Source organism: Mesoplodon mirus (assembly GCF_964341445.2).
Source record: "Mesoplodon mirus genome assembly, chromosome: X".
Lineage (NCBI taxonomy): Eukaryota > Metazoa > Chordata > Mammalia > Artiodactyla > Ziphiidae > Mesoplodon > Mesoplodon mirus.
Window position 1 is genome coordinate 54,441,168 of NC_138981.1, and position 26,153 is coordinate 54,467,320.

The following is a 26,153-nucleotide window of genomic DNA, read 5'->3' on the forward strand; positions in this document are numbered from 1 at the left end:
ATTTCACAGAATAATTGTGAAACTTAAATGAGAGAATGCATGAAAAGTGGTTAATATAGGGACTGGCAGGTAGAAAGCTCTTTGTTTTATTACCAGTTTTATTTTTCTCTATTACCAAGCAACCACAGTCTCAGAATATTAGGAGGGCTGATAACTGTACTTAACAACAAGGGAAAATGTTGATGGGGATGGGGGCTCTTTTCACATCTTGTAACCCTTGCAGAGGGCCTTATTTCTTAAATGAGGCTGTTGGAATCCTCCTGTGAGCTTTGACTGGCTACAGTGACAGTGCATTTCCTTCCCCCTCTCAGCAAATACCAACCAGCAAGCTGAGATAAGAGAAGTGCAGCCCACCCTCTTGTAATTCCTCTGGAGATCCTAACCGGGATTTGGAAAATACCGGATATGGTCAAAGAACCGTCCCGGGTTTTGTACCAAACCAGGCCCGGAACAAGACATTCCAGCAGTTTAGTTTCTGGAAAAGAGGGCACCCAGAATTGCCCCAGCCTCTATTCACCCCTCCCCAGTAACACCAGCCAAATTGGAGCCTCGGACTTTATTTATGAGAAAGGCTCTGTAACCCAGGATACAGACTGAGCAGGGCTGGCAGACTCATGCTGGGGTCTGCAGCTTAGCATCACTAGGCCACTGACATGAATACGGAAGTGTTTTCTGCAGCAAAGGTAAGCTTTTTTCCCCTCTCTTTCCAAACCCTACCTTGCCCTCCTTTCTTTGAAGAAAACCTTTATTCAGCTTGGTTTAGGGGAATCCTGGGCCACTAGAAGAGAAAGTCAGTGGCTGAGAAGTTGGAGGAAGCATGGCTTGGTGTGCAGGAAAGTTAAAATGGACAATACACTCTCTTTGCTCCTCTCACCAAAATGGCCAGGACCACACTGGCTCAGCTGTTTCAGAGACGATCCTGGAGTTGTAGAGAGTAGTTAATATTCCTGTTGAAATAGTGTGCTCATTTTCTGTCTCACAGTTTGTGGGGTTTATTGAAGTAATGGATCTGAGGACTACATAAATGGGAAGCTCAAGCACTTAAAAATGATCATTTAGTTTCATACTTTGAGATCCAGATTGACACAGAGTAAGGCAGTAAATTATAGCTGAACTAAGCTATCAGCGTAAAATCTGAATTATTTCTCACACTTAGTGCCTAAGTAGAAGAAATATTTTAGAAAATATGGGTTCAAATTCTGGCTTTGCCAGTAACTGGCTGCTTGACTTTGAGCAAGCCCCTTCATCTCTCTGGTCTCAGGTTTCTATATGTCACATCAGGGATTGAAAAAATATAGTTTCTAAAGGTTTTTATGGATGTATGTATCTCAAATACATTCAAGTTTTTACTGAGCATCTACTGTATTCTAAGCCCTTTGCTAGGGGCTCATATATCCATTATTTTGTTTGAACCTCAAAACAATCTTGTGAAATAAATATTATCCCCAATTTTAGATGAGAAAACTGAGGCTCAAATAGGTGAAAGTGACCTGTTGAAAGGTCACATAGCTATTACAGGCAAGAAAGATAATTTGAATCCAGGTCTTCTAGTTTCAAGTCAGTATACTTTCTATTATACCACAACTGGGGTGTGAGGAAATAAAGAAACCTCCTTAATACAAATGCAAATATGTAGTGAAATCATATTGTCCCAGGAACAGTATGGTGATAATATACTGGACATGATTGCCAGGCTAGAGGATCTTAGGTTCTAGTACTAGCTCTCAGGACTTCAGGTGAGTCTCTTCCTCTGTGGGCCTCCATTTTCCCATCTCTGACATACTAAGATACAGTGATAATGATTAAAAAATAATATAAATTGTACTTGTACTACTCTTTTGAGACTTTAAACACTCTCCCCATTTTCCCTTCCAGGAAAGTCCCATACCCACTGAAGGTGAGAAAATCCCCTATTTTGAGTCACAAGGTAAAGAAAAAGCCACACAGCATTAAGAAAGCGGAGGACCAAAAGGTCAATCTTGATGGAGGGTTCTATTAGTAAGACTCCTGAAATTGGAGATGAAACCTCAAGGATAGCTCAGCATTTCTGTGTCCAGCTGAGTGATTCTTTGTCTAGGATGAGAGAGTCCAGACCAGTCTATTCAAACTCAGAGAGAAAAGAGCATTTTCTCATTAAAGGAACAACTTGCAAATTCTAGGGGAAACAGTGATGCAAACTGTCATGGATGATGGAGACCAGGACCAGGTAACATTGGGATGCCAGGAAAGGAAGTTTTGACTAGTCTCAGTGTACACTGACTAAACTATGTCTAATTAGAAGTATCCCAGAAATCCCTTCTCCCTCTCTCTCTCTCTCTCTCTCTCTCTCTCTCCTCCTTTGAGCACCTCTTCCTTTTGCCCTCTTTTTTTACTCTCCTCCAGGATTCTTGCTCACCTTATTTCATTTCTCCTTTTGCCTTTCCCTTTTATTTTTCCTCCTCAGTCTGACCTTTCTATAAGACCTCCTCCTGTGGGCTCAGCTGAGAAAAAAATAGCCCTGTCCAAGTGAAAAGTTTATGTAGGGCTTTCAAATCCTTCATCTCATTTTATCTTCATAGCAAACTAATAGGGAGTCCAAAGCAGAGATTATCTCCATTTAAGAGATGAGGAAATCAAGGCTCAAGAAACTAGGTGACTTGTTCCATGTCATACAACTAATAAATGATGAATTCAGAACTAGAATCTATTTTTCTAGAGTCTAAAGACTTTCAATTTTACCATGAAATATCCAAGTGATTCTAAAAGAATGTTATGGGCTTTCCCTTTCTTCTGTTTTATAATGATAAACCAAGTTTAAAAAAAACAACAATAAAAGTAGCAACAACAAATGCAGCTTTGGGAATAAAAAGGGAAGTTAGTGACTAGAAGAAATGAAAACTTATACTTATCAGATACCTACTAACTCCTTGGTTCTATTTCTTTCAATCACAGCTGAAAACAGCACTCAAACCTAAGTTTATGTGACTCAAAAGTTCTAGTTCTTTTCATATATCATTTTCCTTCCAAAGAAATTAATCTCAGCCATATACATGTGCCTATATGCTTACAATGTGTTATTGTATATAGGAACTTATGAGTGTGTATGTGTTATGGCTATCTATAAAATGTTAAAGCTTTGTGATTCTGGCAATTTTCATTTCTAAAGCTATTTCCTTGTCTGTAATAATCATAGCCACTAGTACTTTTTGATCTCTTGTGCACTTGAGTACTTATTTGTGTTCTATTCATTTACAGATCTTAAGTTATTTAATCCTCACAACTACTCTGAGATGTAGCAAATAATATTAATTCTATTTCAAAGATCAAGACACTATGGCTTGAGAAGTGAAGCAGTTTATCAAGTCACAGAGCTAGGAAAAGCGAAGCCAGGATTTGTTTAGGCAGTCTGATTTCAAAGCCTGTGTCCTCAATGCAAAATGAGGAAGAAAATCCTTATCTCACAAGAATGTGAGAACTAAATAATATGGAAGATATGAAAAACATACTGTACAGTGGAAAGTGCTAGGCAAATGCTAAGTTGCATTTTTCCCAGGTTCTATTCTCTAGTCCTTTTGGTCATTAGTCACCCTTTGAATGCTTTTTCATTTACTGCTGAAGTTCTATACCAGTCTCTTCTGGGAATATTTCCAAGTTAACCATGTGCTTCTTCAATTGTGAAACTCTTACCTGGGACAGTTTTCTCTCTACGTGAGTTTAAGGCACAACAGGCTTGCTGACACCTCTTTGATAAGGAAGCTTGAAGGGGGTGCATGTTGCATTCAGATTCTCATTGAATCAAGGACACTCCCTCCTTGCTGAGGACATGCTATTTGTGTATCCATATGTGGTACTATATGTTGGTGCGTGTGAATGCCCCTGTATTTCATCAGTGAATGTGAGAGCTAGAAAGACTCTTTGAGAGCTCTTTATATAAAACATTTTTGTAGTTCTGTGTTTTTGCATTTCATTATATTCCTGAAGATCCATGACCCCCCAAAAGTAAGTTATAGTCCAGCTCTATTATATTATGGATGAGAAAACTGGGGCTCACTAAGGTCACTCTTTGAACCAGTGGCGAACTTGACTAAAGTCAGCTGGTGGGAAAATGTGTGTCTATGTTGTTTTATGTCACATTAGCAGTAGCCGTTTACATTACACCTACAGGGTCCCCATCACCATATCTGCCAGTAGATACACAAAGACCTCTAAGATGTGACATCCACGCTCAAGGAGTTTATAGTCCAATCTGGTAAATAAAGACAGTTCATGAGGCAGGTTATGAGACAAAGAAAATAATAATACAAAGTTTGACTTCATGTATTTGGGTGTTATAGAGAGTAAATAGTTCTTCAGAGGACAGTGATATGGAGAGGCTAGAGGGGGCCTTCTGGAGCAGTTAGGATTTAAGTTAGCCCTTAGAGTTGAAATATAGAACATAAGATGTGTGGGAGACAGTAAGGATAAATTAACAAACTGTCACCAGGAGGGAGAAGGAAGAGGAAGAAAACCAACATTTACTGTCTGTTATGTTCTAAACACTAATTGTACTGGGGCTTTTTCATGTAAGTTTTCTAATTTACTTCTCCAAGGTTTATATTATTAGATATACTTTATAGATAAGAAAACAGGTCCAGAGTGGCTAAATGTCACCCAAGACTACACAATTGGTCAGTAAGAAAGCCAGGTTTTAGGAAGAGGAATCCAAGAACAGGTCCTCCCACATATCAAGGGCTTTCTTCCAAATGCCATATGAAGACTGGATATTACACACTTGGGCCACTACTTTGTGTGGAGGGGTCTGAGAATATGTTGGGAAATCTATAGTTCTGTTTATCAATCAGGGTAAATATCTGGGGATTTCCTATCCTCTTGTGAGTCTGTGCATATTTTTGATTTTCTATTTTTGATTAATTGTCCCTAATATCATGTGCTTAGGTTGAGGATTTAGTGAAATAATTTATATATATAAAAAAAGTGAGCATCACATTTAGTGTGTAGTAATTTCTGCATGAATGATAGTTACCATCATTATTATCATCATCATGAATGATATTGATTAGATGGATCTCTGCCCATATGAATATATATGTCTGTTTCTGGAAATGATCATAACTACATATGATTGCATGTTTCAGAGTGTATGGGGTTTTCTCAGATATAAGTATAGCTATAGGCATATACAAGCATATCTTGGAGATATTGTGGGTTTGGTTCCAAACTACTGCAATAAAGTTAATATTGTAATAAATCTTCACACAATTTTTTGGTTTCCTAGTGCATGTAAAAGTTATCTTTATAATATAATGTAGTCTATTAAGTGTGTAATAGTATTACATCTTTAAAAATGTACATACCTGAATTTAAAAATATTTTATTGCTAAAACGTGCTAAACATCATCTGACAATACAGAAATGCCACAAACCTTCAATTTGTAAAACACACAATGTCTGTGAAGTGAAATAAAGTGAAGCACAGTAAAACAAGATATGTCTGTAAATGTTTTCTGTGTGTGCAAGTATATTTTGTGAAAAGTAGTATAGCATGGTAATTAAGAACATGTAAACCTGAAACTAACATAATATAGTAAGTCACCTATACTTCAATTGAAAAAAAAAAAAACATAGACACTGGACCCATACTTCCTTGAGCTCACAACCCAACTCTACTGATTGTTAACTAGGTAAACTTGGACAAATTATCTTATACTGCTGCTCTGTGGTTTCTCCTTCTATAATATGGGGATAATAATGGCATCTGCTTCATAGTGTTGCTGTGAGAATTGAATGATTTAATCTGTAAAGCACTTAGAACAATGTCTGACATGTCATGCACACACTATAATTATTGATTTTTATTATTTTTTTAATTGAAGCATAGTTGATTTACAATGTTGTGCTTGTTTCTGGTGTATAGTAAAGTGATTCAGTTATATATATATATATATATATATATATATATATATATATATATATATACTTTTTCAGATTCTTTTCCATTGTAGGTTATTATTATTATTATTATTATTATTTTGAAAGTGACTAAGGTCCTATGTGACACTGTGTTCTAGTGTGGATGTAAGTGTCTGCATCTCTGCTTTTAGATAAGACTGCGTGTGTCTATGTATATGCAAGTGTATGTATATGTGTGTTTATGTTATGTAGCCTGTGTTTCTGGGATTGACTGTAGCTGTGTATAGTATGACTGAGTACTTCATATCAGCCCCCAAAAGTCTAACTGCCTGGCTGATGTATCAGAATGAAAGGTTAGAAGCTTAGTTCTAACTCTGACTCAAGAGTGAACACATTAAATGGATTTGTGCATGGCAGAGAACCAGCAGAGTACATTTCTTCTGATAAATGTGCTAAGTTCACAGCTTAGTGTATTTTTACAAACTGAGCGTACCCATGTAACCAGTAAGTAAATCAAGAAACAGAACATTTCCTAGAAACCTTCTTCCTCTGCCTTACTAGTCACTGATCCCTACCTTAAGAGAAAACATTATCCTGGCTTCTAACAGCATAGATTAGTTTTGCCTGATTTTGTACTTTATATAAATGAAATCATATGATGTGTACCCTTTGTGTCTGGTTTCTTTCTGCACCATTGTATTTGTGAGAGGCATCCATATTTTCATGTACAGTGTTACTTTGCTCATTACCATTGCTATATAGAATTTCATTATATGAATAAAATATCCTCTACTCATCCATTACAGTGTTCATGGACATATTGACTGTTTCCAGTTTGGGTCTATGAACATTCTAATAAATGCATTTTGGTGAATTCTCATTTGTTTTTAAACACAGTTCACAGAGGATGGAGAGTGGCAATGGTGAAAACAGAGACACAGGGAGAATTAGTGACCTGATTTGGGTACCGAGTGAGTCAGTGGCTCAATCGGGCTACTGATGCCTGTTTCCTAATTTTTGGGCCAGAGTATATTCTTCTTTCTACATTGCTGAAGAAAATGGATCCAGATTTCTCTTCTGAGGAAAGTGATACACAATTGTCAGTACAAATGATTTTTAACTTTGCCCTCCAAAGTCCAATGTGTAGAGATCCTTGAACATTTGTTGAAAGGAAACAGATAAGACAGAGATTCTAGGCTAATCGGTTTTTGTTTTCTCAGTCACTCAGTCTGCCTCTTGCCTCTTTACTTTTCCAGACACATGCAAAGCCCCTTTGTTCTCTTTCTTCTATACCAGCAGCTATTCATTTGCCAGTTTCCCAGAATAATGTGGGCCATGGAGCCAGGCCATCTTCTATGGGCTCTGCTGTTCGTGCAACCCTTGTGGCCCCGACTGACTGATGGGGCCACTAGAGTCTACTATCTGGGCATCCAGGACGTGCAGTGGAACTATGCTCCTAAGGGAAGGAATGTCATCACGAACCAGCCTCTGGACAGTGACACGTAGGTTTAATCTCTTGTGGAATTAGAGATGGAGTTAGGGAGGGGCACTCTTGAGGTCAATAGGTAGCTCTTGAAGACCTTTCCCCAGGGTGTGGTTGCAGCCAGCTCCTGATCTCTCTGGGCCATAAGCCCAGTGATACATTTCCTGAGAAGATGACTAGTTGACTCAGGAGCCAGTATCGCATATGGAGTTCAGTTTTCCACAGTGAGGTGCCTAAGTATTTTTAGGGTCCTAAAGGTCATTCCATATTGCCTTGATTCTAAGGTGATATCCACAATGCTGTTTTAATAATAGGTATTTAGCTTTTAAACAAGAAAAAAACATGATATATATACAGTGTTTGTAAGATGTGTGTAGTATATGTATGCTGCCATAGTTCAATGGAACTATACTGATTTAAGATATGTAAAAATGTGAAAAAAATAAGATCAGCCTTAGAATCAAGGAAAGAACAGCAATAGCTATCACTTATGTAACACTTTGTGACAGGTACCGTACTAGAAATTTATATACTTTGTCCCACCTAATTCTGACAGAAACTTTAGGAGGTGAGTATGAATATTCTCATCTTATAGATGAGAAAACTGAGGCTCAGGGAGATCAAGTGACTTGCCCAAGTCCAACAGCTAATAAACAGAGAGCTAGGATTTGAACCTGGGTAATGTGGATGCAAAGCTGGTACTCTTCTCACCATTCTGCCTCTCACAGATCCCACAGGATTAACCTTTCTTGATCTTAGAGCTTTGCAGGTGTTCCACAAATGCCCATTGAAAAAATCGAATTAATGTATTAAAAAATCTTTTGTGATCATGAATTGCTTTGTCTCTCCAAAGCCTCAGAGTTTTCCAAAGTTGACTGTAACATCTCAGAGCTCTCTAGGACGAATTAGAATAAGAAAAACAGCTCTCTTTTTTAACAAACCATTTTTCTACTCATCTAGTTTTGGAGTCACAGAGTCTGTATTAAAAGTATCTTTGAGGGATAACTTTGTTATCCCCTTCTCCAATACTTCGAAGTAATAGTTAACATTTATTAAATTTTTACTATTTTCCAGGCACTTTTCTAAACTCTTTATGTATTTTAATTATTTTAGTCACCAGTAATAAGTGGTACCATGGCTATCTCCATTTTACAGATGGGGAAATTATGCACAGAGAAGTTAAGTAACCTGCTCAAAGTCCTACAGATTTGGAAATGGCAATATTGACATTTAATTGAAACTTCCTGGCTCCAGAGTTTGTGAACTTAACCACTATGCTATAAGACTTCCCATATACAGCAGGGCAACACTAAGTTAGGCCACCTGGATAGGGAGTTGATCACTTAAAAAGAGTCTGTCCATAGTTGGTTGCCTCCCCATTATTATATATTAGGCTTTATTGAGAGAAATTGTCTATTTTGTAGGAAAAAAATTGCTCAAATATCAGCAAATTCATATGGTTTAACTTAATACTTCTCATTGTCTAACAATTAAATTCTAATGTAAAGCTTTCATGTTTTGATCAGTACAATCCCATTTCCTCTTGTTTTGCCCTAAAAAAAGATGGACACTTTTTGGTCAGCCACCTCTGGAAAAAAAGGCAAAATTGTGGCTTTTTCTTTCCTTCCTTCCCAGAGTAGCTTCCAACTTCCTGAAGTCTGACAAGAACCGAATAGGGAGCAGATACAAGAAGACCATCTACAAGGAATACAGAGATGGTTCATACACGGATGAAATTGTTCAGCCAGCCTGGCTGGGCTTTCTGGGGCCAGTGTTGAAGGCTGAGGTGGGAGATATCATTCTTGTCCACCTGAAGAATTTTGCCACTCGTCCCTACACAATCCATCCCCATGGCGTTTTCTATGAGAAAGACTCAGAAGGTAAATCAGCCCATCCTTTTTCTCCTACCTGCAACAAATATCCCTTTTTCTTTACTGCCATCTGAGAGAGAGGAGCTGGGAATGAAGATAGTGTTCCTTTTTGATCTGAGGTGGCGAGGACTCTCCTCAGAGAAAATATGGCTGGGTACTGTTATCAGTTCTGCTATTCACAGACTGTGTCACTTTGGGCAAGTCACTGTCCCTCTCTGAACCTCAAATTCTTCATTAAGAATGTAGAGATTCAATTTACCTTTTATCACAAAGAATTACTTGAATGGCTTTTCCATAAAATATTTGACTGTGTTTTGAAAAGAGAGGAGTGTTCTGTGAATGTAAGGGAGCGATATTCTTGTGCCACAGTCTTCCAAAAGGCCTATTGTTTTTCTTAAGAGGGAGATCGGTTTACTCATCTGTATCTCCTACTATCCCAGGCCCAATGGCCTATAGTACTGACACAACGGTGAGTGAGGGGAATAGAGAGCAAACTCAGAAGGTCTTGACTTGACCATTAACTCCCTGTGGGCAAGTTATTTTCCCTCTGTTTTCTCTTTCATAAAATGGGAATAGAGCAATTGATCATTAAGTTGCCTTTAGATGGAAATTCTGTGATTGTCTTCTTTCAGTTTTTCAAAGTGAGTGCTTGAAGGAAGGTAACTTTTTTCTTTTCTCTTGCCTCCAGGTTATTGGCTTTGCACTAGAGCCTTACTAGGTTAGGCTGTATAGCACTTTCTATGGTCATAGCTCCTTCCCCAAGGGCTGCTACCATTCTACCCACTGTTGATTTGAGGTCTAGCATTCTTGGCTAGATATTACCTGAATCTGTGCCTTCCTTAGGTTGTGAGGAACACTGTGCTGAACTTTATAACTCTACCTTCCCCAAGACTGGAACTAGGTATTCCATACGTCCCTCTCCCGGCTTCTACATCTGCCAGTCTCCTTCTCACTCACCCTGGGACTAAACATATGCAATTTCATTTTCTAGGATCCTTATATCCAGATGGTTCCTCTGGTTGGCTGAAAGCTGATGACTCTGTTCCCCCGGGAGGCAGCCACATCTACAACTGGACCATTCCAGAAGGCCATGCACCCACTGATGCTGACCCAGCATGCCTCACCTGGATCTACCATTCTCATGTAGATGCTCCACGAGACATTGCTACTGGCCTCATTGGACCTCTTATAACCTGTAAAAGAGGTATAAGCCCCAAATGTGAGCTGTGAGATACAGTTTGGGATATCTAGGGGAAGCAGTGATATTGCTGAGTCACCTACATATTAAGCAGCAGCCTGGGGAGTGTTAATTTAGCACCCTAGTTTATTAATAGGAATAAATCCTGCCAAACTCCCCTTTTCACTGTTTTTTCTATTTCACTACTTGTTTTTTCTAAAAACAAACAAAAAACAGAAACAAAATACTTAAAAAACACTTTGCTACTTTCTTTTTTTTCTTATTTTACTTAAAAAAACTTGAATTAGTAATGATGGAAGTCAAGTTACATAAGAGTAAGTTTAACAGCCTGTTGGATAGGATTGGAAGTGTAGTCATCAGAATTTGGGGAGGATTGTGGGTTTGGTTTGAAATATGATATGTTTAAGGTGTAGTCAGGCCTGAAGACCTGTGTGTTACAGGAGTGTGGTAAGATCAAAGCCGTGAGTTGAAGATATAGGCAGAGATGATGGGAAGGAATTATTCTAGATCCTATGTACCTCACCATCAAGTCATAGGTTCAATTGAATTGGTGGTTTCATGTGGGGAATTTAGAAATAGAAATTAGCAGCAGAAGTCTCTACCTACTTTTCTGTTGCTGATAGACTCTTAGGGCCCCTTTTTTTATATTCATTAATTATGAGTACCCCTTACAGCTTACTGTTGCTAAAGAAAGAAGGTTCTTTTTTTTTTAACATCTTTATTGGAGCATAATTGCTTTACAATGGTGTGTTAGCTTCTGCTTTATAACAAAGTGAATCAGTAATACATATACATATGTCCCCATATCTCTTCCCTCTTGCATCTCCCTCCTTTCCACCCTCCATATCCTACCCCTCTAGGTGGTCACAAACCCCCGAGCTGATCTCCCTGAGCTATGCGGCTGCTTCCCACTATCTATTTTATGTGCAGTAGTGTACATATGTCCATGCCATTCTCTTACTTTGTCACAGCTTATGCTTCCCCCTCCCCATATCCTCAAGTCCATTCTTTAGTAGGCCTGTGTCTTTATTCCCAACTTACCCCTAAGTCCTTCATGATTTTCTTTTTTTTTTCTTAGATTCCTTATATGTGTGTTAGTATATGGTATATGTTTTTCTCTTTCTGACTTACTTCACTCTGTATGACACACTCTAGGCCCATCCACCTCACTACAAAAAAACTCAATTTTGTTTATTTTTATGGCTGAGTAATATTCCATTGTATATATGTTCCACATCTTCTTTATCCATTCTATTGTTGATGGACACTTAGGTTGCTTCCATGTCCTGGCTATTGTAAATAGAGCTGCAATGAACATTATGGTGCATGACTCTTATCGAATTATGGTTTTCGCTGAGTATATGCCCAGTAGTGGTATTGCTGTGTCATATGGTAGTTCTATTTTTAGTTTTTTAAGGAACCTCCATACTGTTCTCCATAGTGGCTGTATCAATTTACATTCTCACCAACAGTGCAAGAGTGTTCCCTTTTCTCCACACCCTCTCCAGCAATTATTGTTTCTAGATTTTTTGATGATAGCCATTCTGACTGGTCTGAGGTGATTTCTCATTGTAGTTTTGATTTGCATTTCTCTAATGATTAATGATGTTGAGCATTCCTTCATGTGTTTGTTGGCAATATATATATCCTCTTTGGGGAAATGTCTATTTAGGTCTTCTGCTCATTTTTGGATTGGGTTTTTTGTGTTTTTTTTTTGTTGTTGTTGTTATTGAGCTGCATGAGCTGCTTGTAAATTTTGGAGATTAATCCTTTGTCAGTTGCTTCATTTGCAAATATTTTCTCCAATTCTGAGGGTTGTATTTTGTTCTTGTTTATGGTTTCCTTTGCTGTGCAAAAGCTTTGAAGTTTCATTAGGTCCCATTTGTTTATTTTTTGTTTTTATTTCCATTTCCCTAGGAGGTGGGTCAAAAAGGATCTTGCTGTGATTTATGTCATAGAGTGTTCTGCCTATATTTTCCTCTAAGAGTTTGATAGGGTCTGCACTTACATTTAGGTCTTTAATCCACTTTGAGTTTATTTTTATGTATGGTGTTAGGTAGTGTTCTAATTTCATACTTTTACTTGTACCTGTCCAGTTTTCCCAGCACCACTTATTGAAGAGGCTGTCTTTCTCCACTGTATATTCTTGCCTCCTTTATCAAAGATAAGGTGACCATATGCGCGTGGGTTTATCTCTGGGTTTTCTATCCTGTTCCATTTATCTATATTTCTGTTTATGTGCTAGTACCATGCTGTTTTGATTACTACAGCTTTGTAGTATAGTCTGAAGTGAGGGAGCCTGATTCCTCCAGCTCCATTTCTCGTTGTCAAGACTGCTTTGGCTATTCAGGGTCTTTTGTGTTTCCATACAAATTGTGAAATTTTTTGTTCTAGTTCTGTGAAAAATGCCAGTGGTAGTTTGATAGGGATTGCATTGAATCTGTAGATTGCTTTGGGTAGTAGAGTCATTTTCACAATGTTGATTCTTCCAATCAAGAACATGGTACATCTCTCCATCTGTTTCTATCATCTTTAATTTATTTAATCAGTGTGTTATAATTTTTTGCATACAAGTCTTTTGTCTCTTTAGGTAGGTTTATTCCTAGATATTTTATTCTTTTTGTTGCCATGGTAAATAGGAGTATTTTCTTAAATTCAATTTCAGATATTTCATCATTAGTGTATACGAATGCAAGAGTTTTCTGTGTATTAATTTTTTAGCCTGCTACTTTACAAAGTTAATTGATTAGCTCTAGTAGCTTTTTTTTTACTTTAATTTTTCCTCTTTTTATTAAAATCCTTCCCCTCACCCCCATCTGTCTTAATGTTAGAATTTCTTTTTTTATTAGTTTCTGCTTTATAGCAAAGTGAATCAGTTATACATATACATCTGTTCCCATATCCCTTCCCTCTTGCATCTCCCTCCCTCCCACCCTCCCTATCCCACCCTTCCAGGCGGTCACAAAGCACCGAGCTGATCTCCCTGTGCTATGCGGCTGCTTCCCACTAGCTATCTACCTTACGTTTGGTAGTGTATATATGTCCATGCCTCTCTCTCATTTTGTCACAGCTTACCCTTCCCCCTCCCCATATCCTCATGTCCATTCTCAAGTAGGTCTGTGTCTTTATTCCTGTTTTACCCCTAGGTTCTTCATGACTTGTTTTCTGGTAGCATCTTTAGGATTCTCTATGTACAGTATCATGTCACCTGCAAACAGTGACAGCTTTACTTCTTTATTCTGATTTGGATTCCTCTTATTTCTTTTTATTCTTTGATTGCTGTGGCTAAAACTTCCAAATCTATGTTAAATAAGTGTGGTGAGAGTGGGCAGCCTTGTCTTGTTCCTGATTTTAGTGGATACATTTTCAGTTTTTCACCCTGAGGACAATGTTGGCTCTGGGTTTGTCATATATGGCCTTTATTATGTTGAGGAAAGTTCTCTCTATGCCTACTTTCTGCAGGGCTTTTATCATAAATGGGTGTTGAATTTTGTCGAAAGCTTTCTCTGCATCTAGAGATGATCATATGTTTTTTCTCCTTCACTTTGTTAATACGTTGTATCACATTGATTGATTTGCGTATATTGAAGAATCCTTGCATTCCTGGAATAAACCCCACTTGATCATGGTGTATGATCCTTTTAATGTGCTGTTGGATTCTGTTTGCTGGTATTTTGTTGAGGATTTTTGCATCTAAGTTCATCAGTGACATTGGCCTGTAGTTTCTTTCTTTGTGACATCTTTGTCTGGTTTTGGTATCAGGGTGATGGTGGCTCGTAGAATGAGTTTGGGAGTATTCCTCCATCTGCTATATTTTGGAAGAGTTTGAGAAGGATATGTGTTAGCTCTTCTCTAAATGTTTGATATAATTCGCCTGTGAAACAATCTGGTCCTTGGCTTTTGTTTGTTTGAAAATTTTTAATCACAATTTCAATTTCAGTGCTTGTGATTGGTCTGTTCATATTTTCTATTTCTTCCTGGTTCAGTCTCAGCAGGTTGTGGATTTCTAAGAATTTGCCCATTTCTTCCAGGTTGTCCATTTTATTGGCATACAGTTGCTTGTAATAATCTCTCATGATCCTTTGTATTTCTGCAGTGTAATTTGTTACTTCTCCTTTTTCATTTCTGATTCTATTGATCTGAGTCTTCTCCCTTTTTTTCTTGATGACTCTGGCTAATGGTTTATCAATTTTGCTTATCTTCTCAAAGAACCAGGTTTCAGTTTTATTGACCTTTGGTATCGTTTCCTTCATTTCTGTTTCATTTATTTCTGATATGATCTTTATGATTTCTTTCCTTCTGCTAACTTTGGGGTATTTTTGGTCTTCTTTTTCTAATTGCTTTAGGTGTAAGGTTAGGTTGTTTATTTGAGATGTTTGCTGTTTCTTAAGGTAGGATTGTATTGCTATAAACTTCCCTCTTAGAACTCCTTTTGCTGCATCACATAGGTTTTGGGTCTTTGTGTCTCCATTGTCATTATTTTTTATTCCCTCTTTGATTTCTTCATTGATCACTTGGTTATTAAGTAGTGTTCCATTTAACCTCCATGTGCTTGTATTTTTTACAAATGTTTTCCAGTAATTTATATCTAGTGTCATAGCGTTGGGGTTGGAAAAAATTCTTAATATTATTTCAATTTTCTTAAATTTACCAAGGCTTGATTCATGACCCAAGATATGATCTATCCTGGAGAATGTTCCATGAGCACTTGAGAAAAATGTGTATTCTGTTGGTTTTTGATGGAATGTCCTATAAATATTGATTAAGTCCATCTTTTTAATGTATCATTTAAAGCTTGTGTTTCCCTATTTATTTTCATTTTGCATGATCTGTCTATTGGTGAAAGTGGGGTGTTGAAGTCCCCTACTATGATTGTGTAACTAACGATTTCCTCTTTTATGGCTGTTAGTATTTGCCTTATGTATTGAGGTGCTCCTATGTTGGGTGCATAAGTATTTACAATTGTTATATCTTTTTCTTGGATCGATCCCTTGATCCTTATGTAGTGTCTTTCTTTGTCTCTTGTAATAGTCTTAATTTTAAAGTCTATATTGTCTGATATGAGAATTGCTACTCCAGCTTTCCTTTGATTTCCATTTGCATGGAATATCTTTTTCCATCCCCTCACTTTCAGTCTGTATGTGTCCCTAGGTCTGAAGTGGGTCTCTTGTAGACAGCATATATATGGGTCTTGTTTTGTTTCCAGCCAGTCTGTGTCTTTTGGTGGAGCATTTAATCCACTAACATTTAAGGTAATTATCGATATGTATGTTACTTTTCCCATTTTCTTAATTGTTTGGGGTTTGTTATTTTAGCTCTTTTCCTTATCTTGTGTTTCTTGCCTAGAGAAGTTCCTTTAGCATTTGTTGTAAAGCTGATTTGGTGGTGCTGAACTCTCTCAGCTTTTGTTTGCCTATAAATATTTTAATTTCTCCATCAAATCTGAATGAGATCCTTGCTGGGTAGAGTAATTTTGGTTGTAGGTTTTTCTCCTTCATCACTTTAAATATGTCCTGCCATTCCCTTGTGGCTTTCAGAGTTCCTGCTGAAAGATCAGGTCTTAACCTTATGGGGATTCTCTTGTGTATTATTTGCTGTTTTTTCCTTGCTGCTTTTAATATGTTTTCTCTGTATTTAATTTTTGATCTTTTTATTAATACGTGTCTTGGTGTGTTTCTCCTTGGATTTATCCTGTATGGGACTCTATGTGCCTCCTGGACTTGATTAACTATTTGCTTTCCCATATTAGGGAAATTTTCAACTATAAGCTCTTCAAATATTTTCTCAGTCTCTTTCTTTTTCTCTTCTTCTTCTTGGACCCCTATAATTCGTATGTTGGTGCATTTAATGTTGTCCCAGGTGTCTCTGAGACTGTCCTAACTTCTTTTCATTCTTTTTTTCTTTATTCTGCTCTGCAGTAGTTATTTCCACTATTTTATCATCCAGGTCACTTATCCGTTTTTCTGCCTCAGTTATTCTGCTATTGCTCCCTTCTAGAGTATTTTAATTTCATTTATCTTGTTGTTCATCATTGCATGTCTCCTCTTTAGTTCTTCTAGGTCCTTGATAAATGTTTCTTGCATTTTCTCTATTCTATTTCTAAGATTTTGGATCAACTTTACTATCATTATTCTGAATTCTTTTTCAGGTAGACCGCTTATTTCATCTTCATTTGTTAGGTCTGGTGAGTTTTTACCTTGCTCCTTCATCTGCTGTGTGTTTTTCTGTCTTCTCATTTTGCTTATCTTACTGTGTTTGGGGTCTCCTTTTCACAGGCTGCAGGTTCGTAGTTCCTGTTGTTTTTGGTGTCTGTGCCCCATGGCTAATGTTGGTTCAGTGGGTTGTGTAGGCTTCCTGGTGGAGGGGATTAATGCTTGTGTTCCGGTGGATGAGGCTGGATCTTGTCTTTCTGTTGGGCAGGTCCATGTCTGGTGGTGTGGTTTAGGATGTCTGTGGCCTTATTATGATTCTTGGCAGCCTCTCCACTAATGGATAGGGCAGTGTTCCTGTCTTGCTAGTTGTTTGGCATAGGGTGTCCAGCACTGTAGTTTGCTGGTCCTTGAGTGAAACTTTGTCTTGGTGTTGAGATGGAGATCTCTGGGAGATTTTCGCCTTTTGATATTACCTGGAGATGGGAGGTCTCTTGTGGGCCAGCATCCTGAAGTTGGCTCTCCCACCTCAGAGGCACAGCATTGCCTCCTGGCTGGAGCACCAAGAACCTTTCATCCACATGGCTCAGAATAAAAGGAGAAAAAATAGAAAGAAAGGAGGAGGATAAAATAAAATAAAGTAAGATAAAATAAAATAAATTTATTAAATTAAAAAAATATTATTAAGGGAAAAAAACGTTTTTAAAGTAAAAAAAAATATATGGACGGACAGAATCCTAGGACAAAGGGTGAAAGCAAAACTATAAAGACAAAGTCTCACACTGAAGCATACACATACACACTCACAAAAAGAGGAAAAGGGGAAAAAATAACATATCTTGCTCTGAAAGTCCACCTACTCAATTTGGGATGATTCGTTGTCTATTCACGTGTTCCTCAGATGCAGGGTACATCAAGTTGATTGTGGAGATTTAATCAACTGCTCCTGAGGCTGCTGGGAGGGATTTCCCTTTTTCTTCTTTTTTTGCACAGCTCCTGAGGTTCAGATTTGGATTTGGCCATGCATCTGCGTGTAAGTCGCCTGAGGTCGTCTATTCTGCACTCAGACAGGACGGGGTTAAAGGAGTAGCTGACATGGGGGCTCTGGCTCACTCAGGCTGGAGCGAGGGAGGGGTACGGATGTGGGGCGAGACTGAGGCAGCAGAGGCCAGCATGACATTGCAGCAGCCTGAGGCACACCGTGCATTCTCCCGGGGAACTTGTCCCTGGATCACCAGACCCTGGCAGTGGCAGGCTGCACAGGCTTCTGGGAGGGGAGGTGCGGGTAGTGACCTGTGCTTGCACACAGCCTTCTTGGTGGCGGCAGCAGCAGCCTTAGCATCTCATGCCCATCTGTGGGGATCCATGGTGACAGCCGCAGCTTGTGCCCATCTCTGGAGCTCCTTTAAGCAGTGCTCTTAATCCCCTCTCCTGGTGTACCAGGAAACAAAGAGGGAAGAGAAAGTCTCTTGCCTCTTGGGCAGGTCCAGACTTTTTCCCGGACTCCCTCCTGGCTAGCCATTTTGCACTAACTCCTTCAGGCTGTGTTCATGCTGCCAACCACTGTCCTGTCCCTGTGATCCGATGGAAGTCCGAGCCTCAGCTCCCAGCCTCTACCCACCCCAGCGTGTGAGCAGACAAGCCTCTGGGGCTGGTGAGTGCTGATGGGCACCGCTCCTCTGTGCAGGAACCTCTCTGCTTTGCCCTCTGCACCCCTGTTGCTGTGCTCTCCTCCGCAGTTCTGAAGCTTCACTCTTCAGCCACCCACAGTCTCTGCCCACGAAGGGGCTTCCTAGTATGTGGAAACCTTTCCTCCTTCACAGCTCCCTCCCACTGGTGCAGGTTCCATCCCTATTATTTTGTCTCTGTTTTTTCTTTTTTCTTTTACCCACCTAGGTACATGGGGAGTCTCTTGTCTTTTGGTAGGTCTGAGGTCTTCTGCCAGTGTTCAGTGGGTGTTCTATAGGAGCAGTTCCACGTGTAGATGTATTTCTGATGTATCTGTGGGGAGGAAGGTGATCTCCGTGTCTTACTCTTCTGCCATCTTCCTCTGCTTCCAAGAAAGAAGGTTCTTTAAGGCTCTTTTCTTACTTTCCCTAGGAACCCTGGATGGGAACTTCCCTCCTCAGAGGCAGGACGTGGACAATGATTTCTTCCTGCTCTTTAGTGTGATAGATGAGAACCTTAGCTGGCATATCAATGAGAACATTGCCACTTACTGCTCAGACCCTGCCTCAGTGGACTTAGAAGATGAGACCTTTCAGGAGAGCAATAGGATGCATGGTAAGCTGGGAGTATGTGGCCACACTATGACAGTGAACATTGACAGAGGGTCTCCACTGGGCCTAGCATTTGGTCGATGTTTTCACATACCTTGTTCCTTTTAATTCTCACAAGGACCATGAGTAGTAGGTGATTTTCCCCTGTTTTACTCATGAGGAAACCGAGGCTCTAGGATTACACAGAAAATAAATGGAACAGCTAAAATTCCAACCCTGATATATCTGACTGCGTAGTCTATGCTCTTGCCATTAGGTACCCTGCTTTCTAAAGTGGAATAGCCCAGGCTGTGGACTCCAAAGTCATATACTATATGCTCAAGTCAATTTGGTGAGGATTGCCTACTGATATAATTAGTTAACATTTCTTCTAAAAAGGATGCAAACTGTGAAAATTACACATTTTGTAGAGAAAATAAATGACTTCCCATAAGGGAGTTAACATCTTAATTAAATTTAAAACAAACTAAAGGCATGAAAGCCTGAGGCATGGACAGAGAACTGATTTTAGAAATGAAAGTAAGTGATTTTGCTTTCATTTATTTATGGGAGTGATTTACTTGGTGACAGAGGTGGGCTCAAAATGAGAGAGTCCCAAGGAGAGGTGAAAACTCAGAGGGAAGATGCAAAGAATGTCTTGGACAGCTCAAACTTCTCTTAGTTTTATACCAATTGCTTGTAATAACTATGATAATTAGTTAGCGAACTTGACAACTGTCCTGTGGAAATTTCAAAAGGAAATTGGCTTAGATGGAAAGAAAGTTTGTAAAATAAACTGCATTTCTTAGAAAGCTCCCTCAGATTTCTGGGTTGGAATACTGACTCTACCACATAATAAATTTGTGGTCTTGGGAGAGAAGTAACTTTAGCTCTCTGAGCCTTGATTTTCATATTTTTTTCCATAATAACAGTGAATTCTGCCTATTTCCCAGGGATGTTTGTGAGATTTATATAAGATAATACATATGGTCAGCACAGTGTGCTCTTTGAATCCTCATCTAACTGTTATCTATTATTATTGTCAGATGGTAAAGCCTCTCTCATTGGGCTGTCCTTTCCTAACTCTGATACTTTCTTTTACAGCAATCAATGGATTCGTCTTTGGAAACTTACCAGATCTGAGCATGTGTGCACAGAAGCGCGTGGCCTGGCACTTGTTTGGCATGGGCAATGAGGTAGATGTCCACACAGCTTTCTTCCATGGACAGATGCTGACCATCCGAGGCCACCGAACTGATGTGGCTCATATCTTTCCAGCCACTTTTGTGACTGCAGAGATGGTACCCCAGGAACCTGGCACCTGGTTAATTAGCTGTCAGGTGAATAGTCACTTGCAAGGTGAGATCCAACATCTCTGATCTTTCAGATACAGGACGTAGGTGGAAGTGATGGTTAACAGGAGACTGGGTTTCTGACCTGGAGACATAAGATTAGTCTTTCAGGTGAGATAGTTGGATATAAATGATGAAAAATTAGATTAGAATTCTCGGATTCCAGGTTCTTTCCTGGCTCAGCCATTAAATTGCAAGGTGACCTGGGGCATTGCTCTCTGAGTTTCATCTTCCCCATCTCTAACATAAGGTGGTATAGGAATGGATGAGTGAAATTTTAAGCTGCTTTTTTTTTTTTTGCTCAGAATTCTAAGGAATTAAGACCTGATAATATTTGCTGCTAATTGAACAGCGAGTGAAGGAGTAATTAGTTAAAGAAGAGTAAGCCTTCTTCAGGAGATCATGTAGTATTGTGGACAAGTAGTGACACTCTAGTTAGAATCCAACAGCAAGAGGTTTAGAAGGTTTGGTTTTTAGAAGGAGAATGGTTGAGGTAATGGCCCTGTGCAGTGAGTAACATCAGAGGAGCAGAGGAACCTATGAGACAATGGAAAGAGCATTAGGTAGGTGATTAGAAGGTTCAACTTGTCTCAGCTCTGTGGAAAACTGAAGAAATCACTGTGTGACTTTGGAAAAACCCATTCCCACTTCTATGCTTCATTTGCCATATATATATATATATATATATATATATATATATATAATGGGGGATTGGGTTTAAATAGTTTCTAAGATCTTCTTCAGCTCTCACTTTCTAGAATTATTTGAAGTATGGTAAATCAAGTGAGTGTCATGAAAGTGATATATGAGTATGTGAAAGTGGATTTGAGTAGGTGAGGAATTATAGACTGGTGGGATATTGATTCTGGAATGGTAAGTTTGACCCAGTAGGAGCCAGGTATTCATGTTCCATTGTCCAGGGTCTGCCCTCAGTACCAAATGTACCTGGGTAAGAGAGTATGAATGTGGATGGAGGTTAGGGATGCAGTGCAATAGTGAAACAAACATAAGCCTTAGAGCCAGACAAGCCTGGATTCAAAACCTGATTCCACCAGTTAGTTACCTTTGATAAGACGTATCACTTTTTTGAGTCTGTTTCCTCATGAGGATTGCAATAATGATTCCTACCATATCAAGTTGTAATGAGGTTTCAGAGAGATAATGAGATTTTGAACCTTAGAGACGAGGGAATGATGAGACCAAGATCCTGGATACAAGAGAAGAAAACGAGTACTCAAATTTGCAGTTAAAATCTAGGTGCGGGCTTCCCTGGTGGCGCAGTGGTTGAGAGTCTGCCTGCCGATTCAGGGAACACGGGTTCGTGTCCCGGTCCGGGAGGATTCCACATGCCATGGAGCGGCTGGGTCCGTGAGCCATGGCCGCTGGGCCTGCGCGTCCGGAGCCTGTGCTCTGCAGTGGGAGAGGACACAATAGTGAGAGGCCCATGTACCACAATATATATATATGCGCTTAAATCTCAACTCTACCTCTGACTAGTTATGTAACCTTGGGCAATTTACTTAACCTCTCTGATCCTTAATTTTCTTAATCTTCAAAAGGGGACATTAAAAGTCTGCTTCACAGGCTAGTTATGAGGACTGAAGGAGATAACATATGTAAATTACCTGACACAGGGTCTGGCATATAGTACACATTCAAAAAAAATAAATATCCTTACCTCCTCCTTCTTCATGCCTCTGATTTATGATTTCAAATTTCAAATATCCTTGGGATGTTGTGAGACTCAAATGAGATAATGTGCCTGAATGTCCTCTATAATTAGCCAAGCAAATACAACACAGTATCATCCATTACCATTATGCTTCAATGTAACATCTTCCGCATTTGGAAACGCTACTTAGAATCTAAATTTTCCTGACAGTCCCAAGTGTGAAGCTTCATCTTCATGTGTAGATGATGTTCCATTACTTTGGGAGCTTCCCACTTTACAAATAACTTACTCCTCTTTTTAAAATTTGATGCTCCCATGGGCCTAGTGTGGTAGATTTCCCTATTCTTCCCATTTACAAATCAGGGGTTAATCTCAGGTCTAGGAAGTTACTTGCCTAAGGTCTTATAGATAAGGATAAGTTTAGGACATGAACTCAGGTATTTTTACTTCAAGCTCTGTGATGTTGTTAAAATGTAAGCATTTTGCAGAGGCAAGAGCAAGGGTCTGGTAAATGAGTCAGTGATGGTGAGCAGGTGGAGATATTTGAATTCCCACACAGGCTCCCTCTCTCCCAGTTAGGCTCTTTAGGAGTGAGAGAAAGTAGCCCATTTGGAGGCAGGGGTAAAGAGCCTAGTGGAAGGTGGAAAGGGGAAACATTAGGAGAAGGAGAAAGCTGAGTCACCTGGGTAGAAGATTTTTTGGGCGGAATGGAGCTAGCCATGATGTTCTTCCTGCAGATGGCATGCAAGCACTCTACAAGATCAAGTCTTGCTCCATGGCACCTCCCATGAACCTACTCACAGGCAAAGTCCGGCAGTACTTCATTGAGGCCCATGAGATTCAATGGGACTACGGCCCAATGGGGCATGATGGGAGTACGGGGAAGAATTTGAGGGAGCCAGGCAGGTAAGAGGTAGTGTATTCCCTCTCCCTACTCCTGGGCCCAACCACAAACACCTATTACTCCCTCTCAGAAGCCTCTCACTTCACTTGGAGATCACAAACATTGTTTGCCTGAAGTTACATGGCACACAACTGATAGCCAAATTCTTGTGGCCCCCAGAAGTGCTTGCTCTTGGGGAGCTATAAAGCTTTTTGTATGGTTATGTCATATTCCCAGCAAAGAGTCCAAGCAGAAAAGAAGGTCCAGGTGGGACCAGATCATTTAAAATGGCATTTCTCCAACTCTAATTTACTAATTATTTACCTCTTTGCTCCTTCCTTTCTTTACCATAGTCTGAAGGAGACATTTAAGCTGAAGTGTAAAATGCACTCTGAGAAGTGTAGGAAGAGGGGAAGCAACCTGCCTGTGGCCATTCCGTGCTCATCCTTTTGGAGGAATTTCTCCAAATTCTCATGCCTCATCCATGACTCAGATGTGGGCAAGATAGAGTAGAAGGTTAGTGCCCTAATCAGTTGCTAGGCCTTAAGTTATACTGACTCACTGGTCTATCAGTGATTCAAGGTTTTTCAAAAGAGGCACTTGATAGATGACTAAGAGAGTTTATGGAGAAATATCCTAGGACACCCAATCATGTTTATTCTTCCAGTAGGACATAATGGAATGAATCTACAGAAAACAAAGGAAAGTAGGCAGTTGGGTGTCAGCATGGCTTCTAAGAATCTGCAGCTGGTCTTGCTAAGTTAGTGGGTTTTCATTTTTGAAAAAAGATATTATTGATTAAGGGAAGAAAGGATCTTGAGTATCTGAGGATGATTAAGGACAGATGTAAGACTACTTAACTCTGGAGAACAAAACTGATCTCAGTGTTTAGAACTTACAAGCAAGAAGATTTCAGCCTATTTCTATACGACAGTAAAAGGAATTGCTTTCTCTGAAAATGAGTTCAAGCAGAAGCTGTGTATTGCTAATTTGTGTTGTCACCAGAGGAGATATCTTCAGTGGGTGGAATTTAACCTGGATGATCTCTGAGGTCCTTCCTAATCACAAAGATCCATAACTTGATGAGAAAAAGGGTGAGATGGAAACCTATTTGACACATGGCTAAATCATTTGAAATTTGCCTCCTTATATGCCAGTGGCTCAGATAAATTCTTCCAGAAAAGCTCTAACCGAATCGGAGGTACTTACTGGAAAGTTCGATATGAAGCCTTCCAAGATGAGACATTCCAGGAAAAGGTGCAGCTGGAGGAAGATAAGCATCTTGGAATCCTGGGTGAGGAATCCTTAACTTGTGAATTTAATTGACTAGAGCCAGATAATTGGGAAGGGCTTAGAAACTGGAGGCTGATGACAGCTTAGAAACACACTTTAGACCAACATTTCCCAAAGCGAGTCCCAAGAGATGAGTGTTTTGTGAGAAAGTGTTATAGGTCTGAATTTGTCTGCAAAACACTAAGTTAAACAGTCAAATAGTGTTCTTTGATGCAGGCTTCCCAGAGCCTTGGATTTATTTTTGTTCATCATGAATCTCCAAAATGGAAGTAGAATATATAGCATTTCTTATATTTACTTTACTACTGAAAGCTTTTTTTCATTGAACATCTTCTGATAGCAGTGTTGTACATATCACACTTTTAAACGTTATTCTCTAGGTGTATTTCTGAAGGGCTATATAAGGCAGTAAGACTGTTCATGTTCTTGGCAATACGGGACCAGGAGCAGATTGGCATGACATGCAGACATGCTTGCTATGGTGAGGGGTGTGGAACAAAGCTTAGGCCCTGACCTTAGAGAAGGTATCTAGAAGGCCTAAAGCACAGTATAGCACTGAAATACTATAGGAAGGTTGGGTGTGGCTTAGTCACTTGGTAGAGCAGGAAATAAGATAGATCAGATGGGAGAAAACTTTGAAAATGAAATAATGTAATGAACCATATTCTGGGGATAGGTTTGTGCCAGTTGATTTTAGGAGACCTGAACATGGACAATTGCTGTTTCATTAGCTGGATAGGGAGATATAAGGAGCAGAAACCCACCTGGGTTTGGGAAAGAGGGTGGGTGGCGAGTAGTAAGGAGCTATCATTAGCTGGTATTCAGTATTGGTCCCCAGTCCTTGTTTTTCTTCAATATTTTATTGTGGTAAAATATGCATAACATAAAATTTACCATCTTAACCATTTTAAAGTACACTGTTCAGTGGTATTAAATGCATTCATAGCATTGCACAGCCATCACCACCACCCATCTCCATAACTCTTTTCATCTTGTAAAACTGAAGCACTATACTATTAAAAAATAACTACCCATTCTTCCCTCCCCCCAGTGCTTGGCAACCACCATTCTACTTTCTGTCTCTATGATTTTGACTAACTTAAGTACATCATATAACTGGAATTTTACAATATTTGTCTTTTTGTGACTAACATTTCACTTAGAATAATGTCCTCAAGGTCCATCCATGTTGTAGTATATTGCAGAATTTCCATTGTAGTTTTGCTTATCCACTCATCTATCAATGGACACTTGGTTCTCTTCCACATTTTAGCTGTTTAGAATAATGTTGCTATGAATATGGGTGTACAAATGTCTCTTTGAGACGTGCTTTCAATTACTTTGGGTATATACACAGAAGTGGAATTGCTGGGTCTTATGGTAATTGTAGTTTTAATTTTTTGACTAACCACCATGCTGTTTTCCACAGTGACTGCACCATTTTACAATCCCACCAACAGTGCATAAGTGTTCCAATTTCTACACATCCTTGGCAACACTTATTTTCTGATTTTTTTCATAGTATCCATCCTCATGGGTGGGAGGAGTTGGCTTATTGTAGTTTTGATTTGCATTTCCCTGATGATTAGTGACATTGAGCATCTTTCCATGTGCCCATTGGCCGTTTGTATATCTTCTTCAGAAAAAAATGTCTATTCAAGTCCTTTGTGCATCTTTAGTTGGATTATTTTGTTGCTGTTGAGTTTTAGGAGTTCGCTATATATTCTGGATATTAATCCCCTGTCAGATGTATGATTTGTAAATATTTTCTTCCATTCTGTGGGCTGCCTTTTCACTCTGCTGGTAGTGTCTTTTGATGCACACAAATTTTTTTTCATGAAATACAATATGTTTATTTATTTATTTTTTTTAGTTACCTGTGTCTTTGGTGTCATATCCAAGAAATCATTGCCAAATCCAGTGTCCTGAATATTTTGCCCTATGTTTACTGACAAGAGTTGTATGGTTTTAGGTACATTTAGATCTTTGATCTACTTTTATTTAATTTTTGCATATGGTGTTATGTAAGGGTTCAACTTCATTCTTTTGCATATCGAAATCCAGTTTTCCCAGCACCATGTGTTTAAAAGACTATCCTCATATCT

The 26,153-nt window shown here is 39.2% G+C and overlaps 1 protein-coding gene across 3 annotated transcripts in view; it reads left to right on the top strand.

The window, feature by feature from the left end:
• Positions 1-476: 476 nt before the first annotated feature.
• The window catches only part of HEPH (hephaestin), a 98,802-nt gene continuing 73,125 nt past the window's right edge, over positions 477-26,153 (top strand). The window contains exons 1-9 of one of the 3 annotated variants that reach the window (XM_082610793.1): positions 477-683; positions 4,144-4,228; positions 7,189-7,391; positions 9,008-9,252; positions 10,235-10,447; positions 18,691-18,873; positions 19,953-20,207; positions 22,610-22,778; positions 23,913-24,049. In XM_082610793.1, coding sequence (XP_082466919.1) covers positions 7,216-7,391; positions 9,008-9,252; positions 10,235-10,447; positions 18,691-18,873; positions 19,953-20,207; positions 22,610-22,778; positions 23,913-24,049 — 1,378 coding nt within the window. In that variant the 5' untranslated portion in view covers positions 477-683; positions 4,144-4,228; positions 7,189-7,215. Of the gene's footprint in view, positions 684-4,143; positions 4,229-7,079; positions 7,392-9,007; positions 9,253-10,234; positions 10,448-18,690; positions 18,874-19,952; positions 20,208-22,609; positions 22,779-23,912; positions 24,050-26,153 lie in introns of those variants that run through there. The other 2 variants (XM_082610792.1, XM_082610791.1) reach the window with 2 other exon arrangements.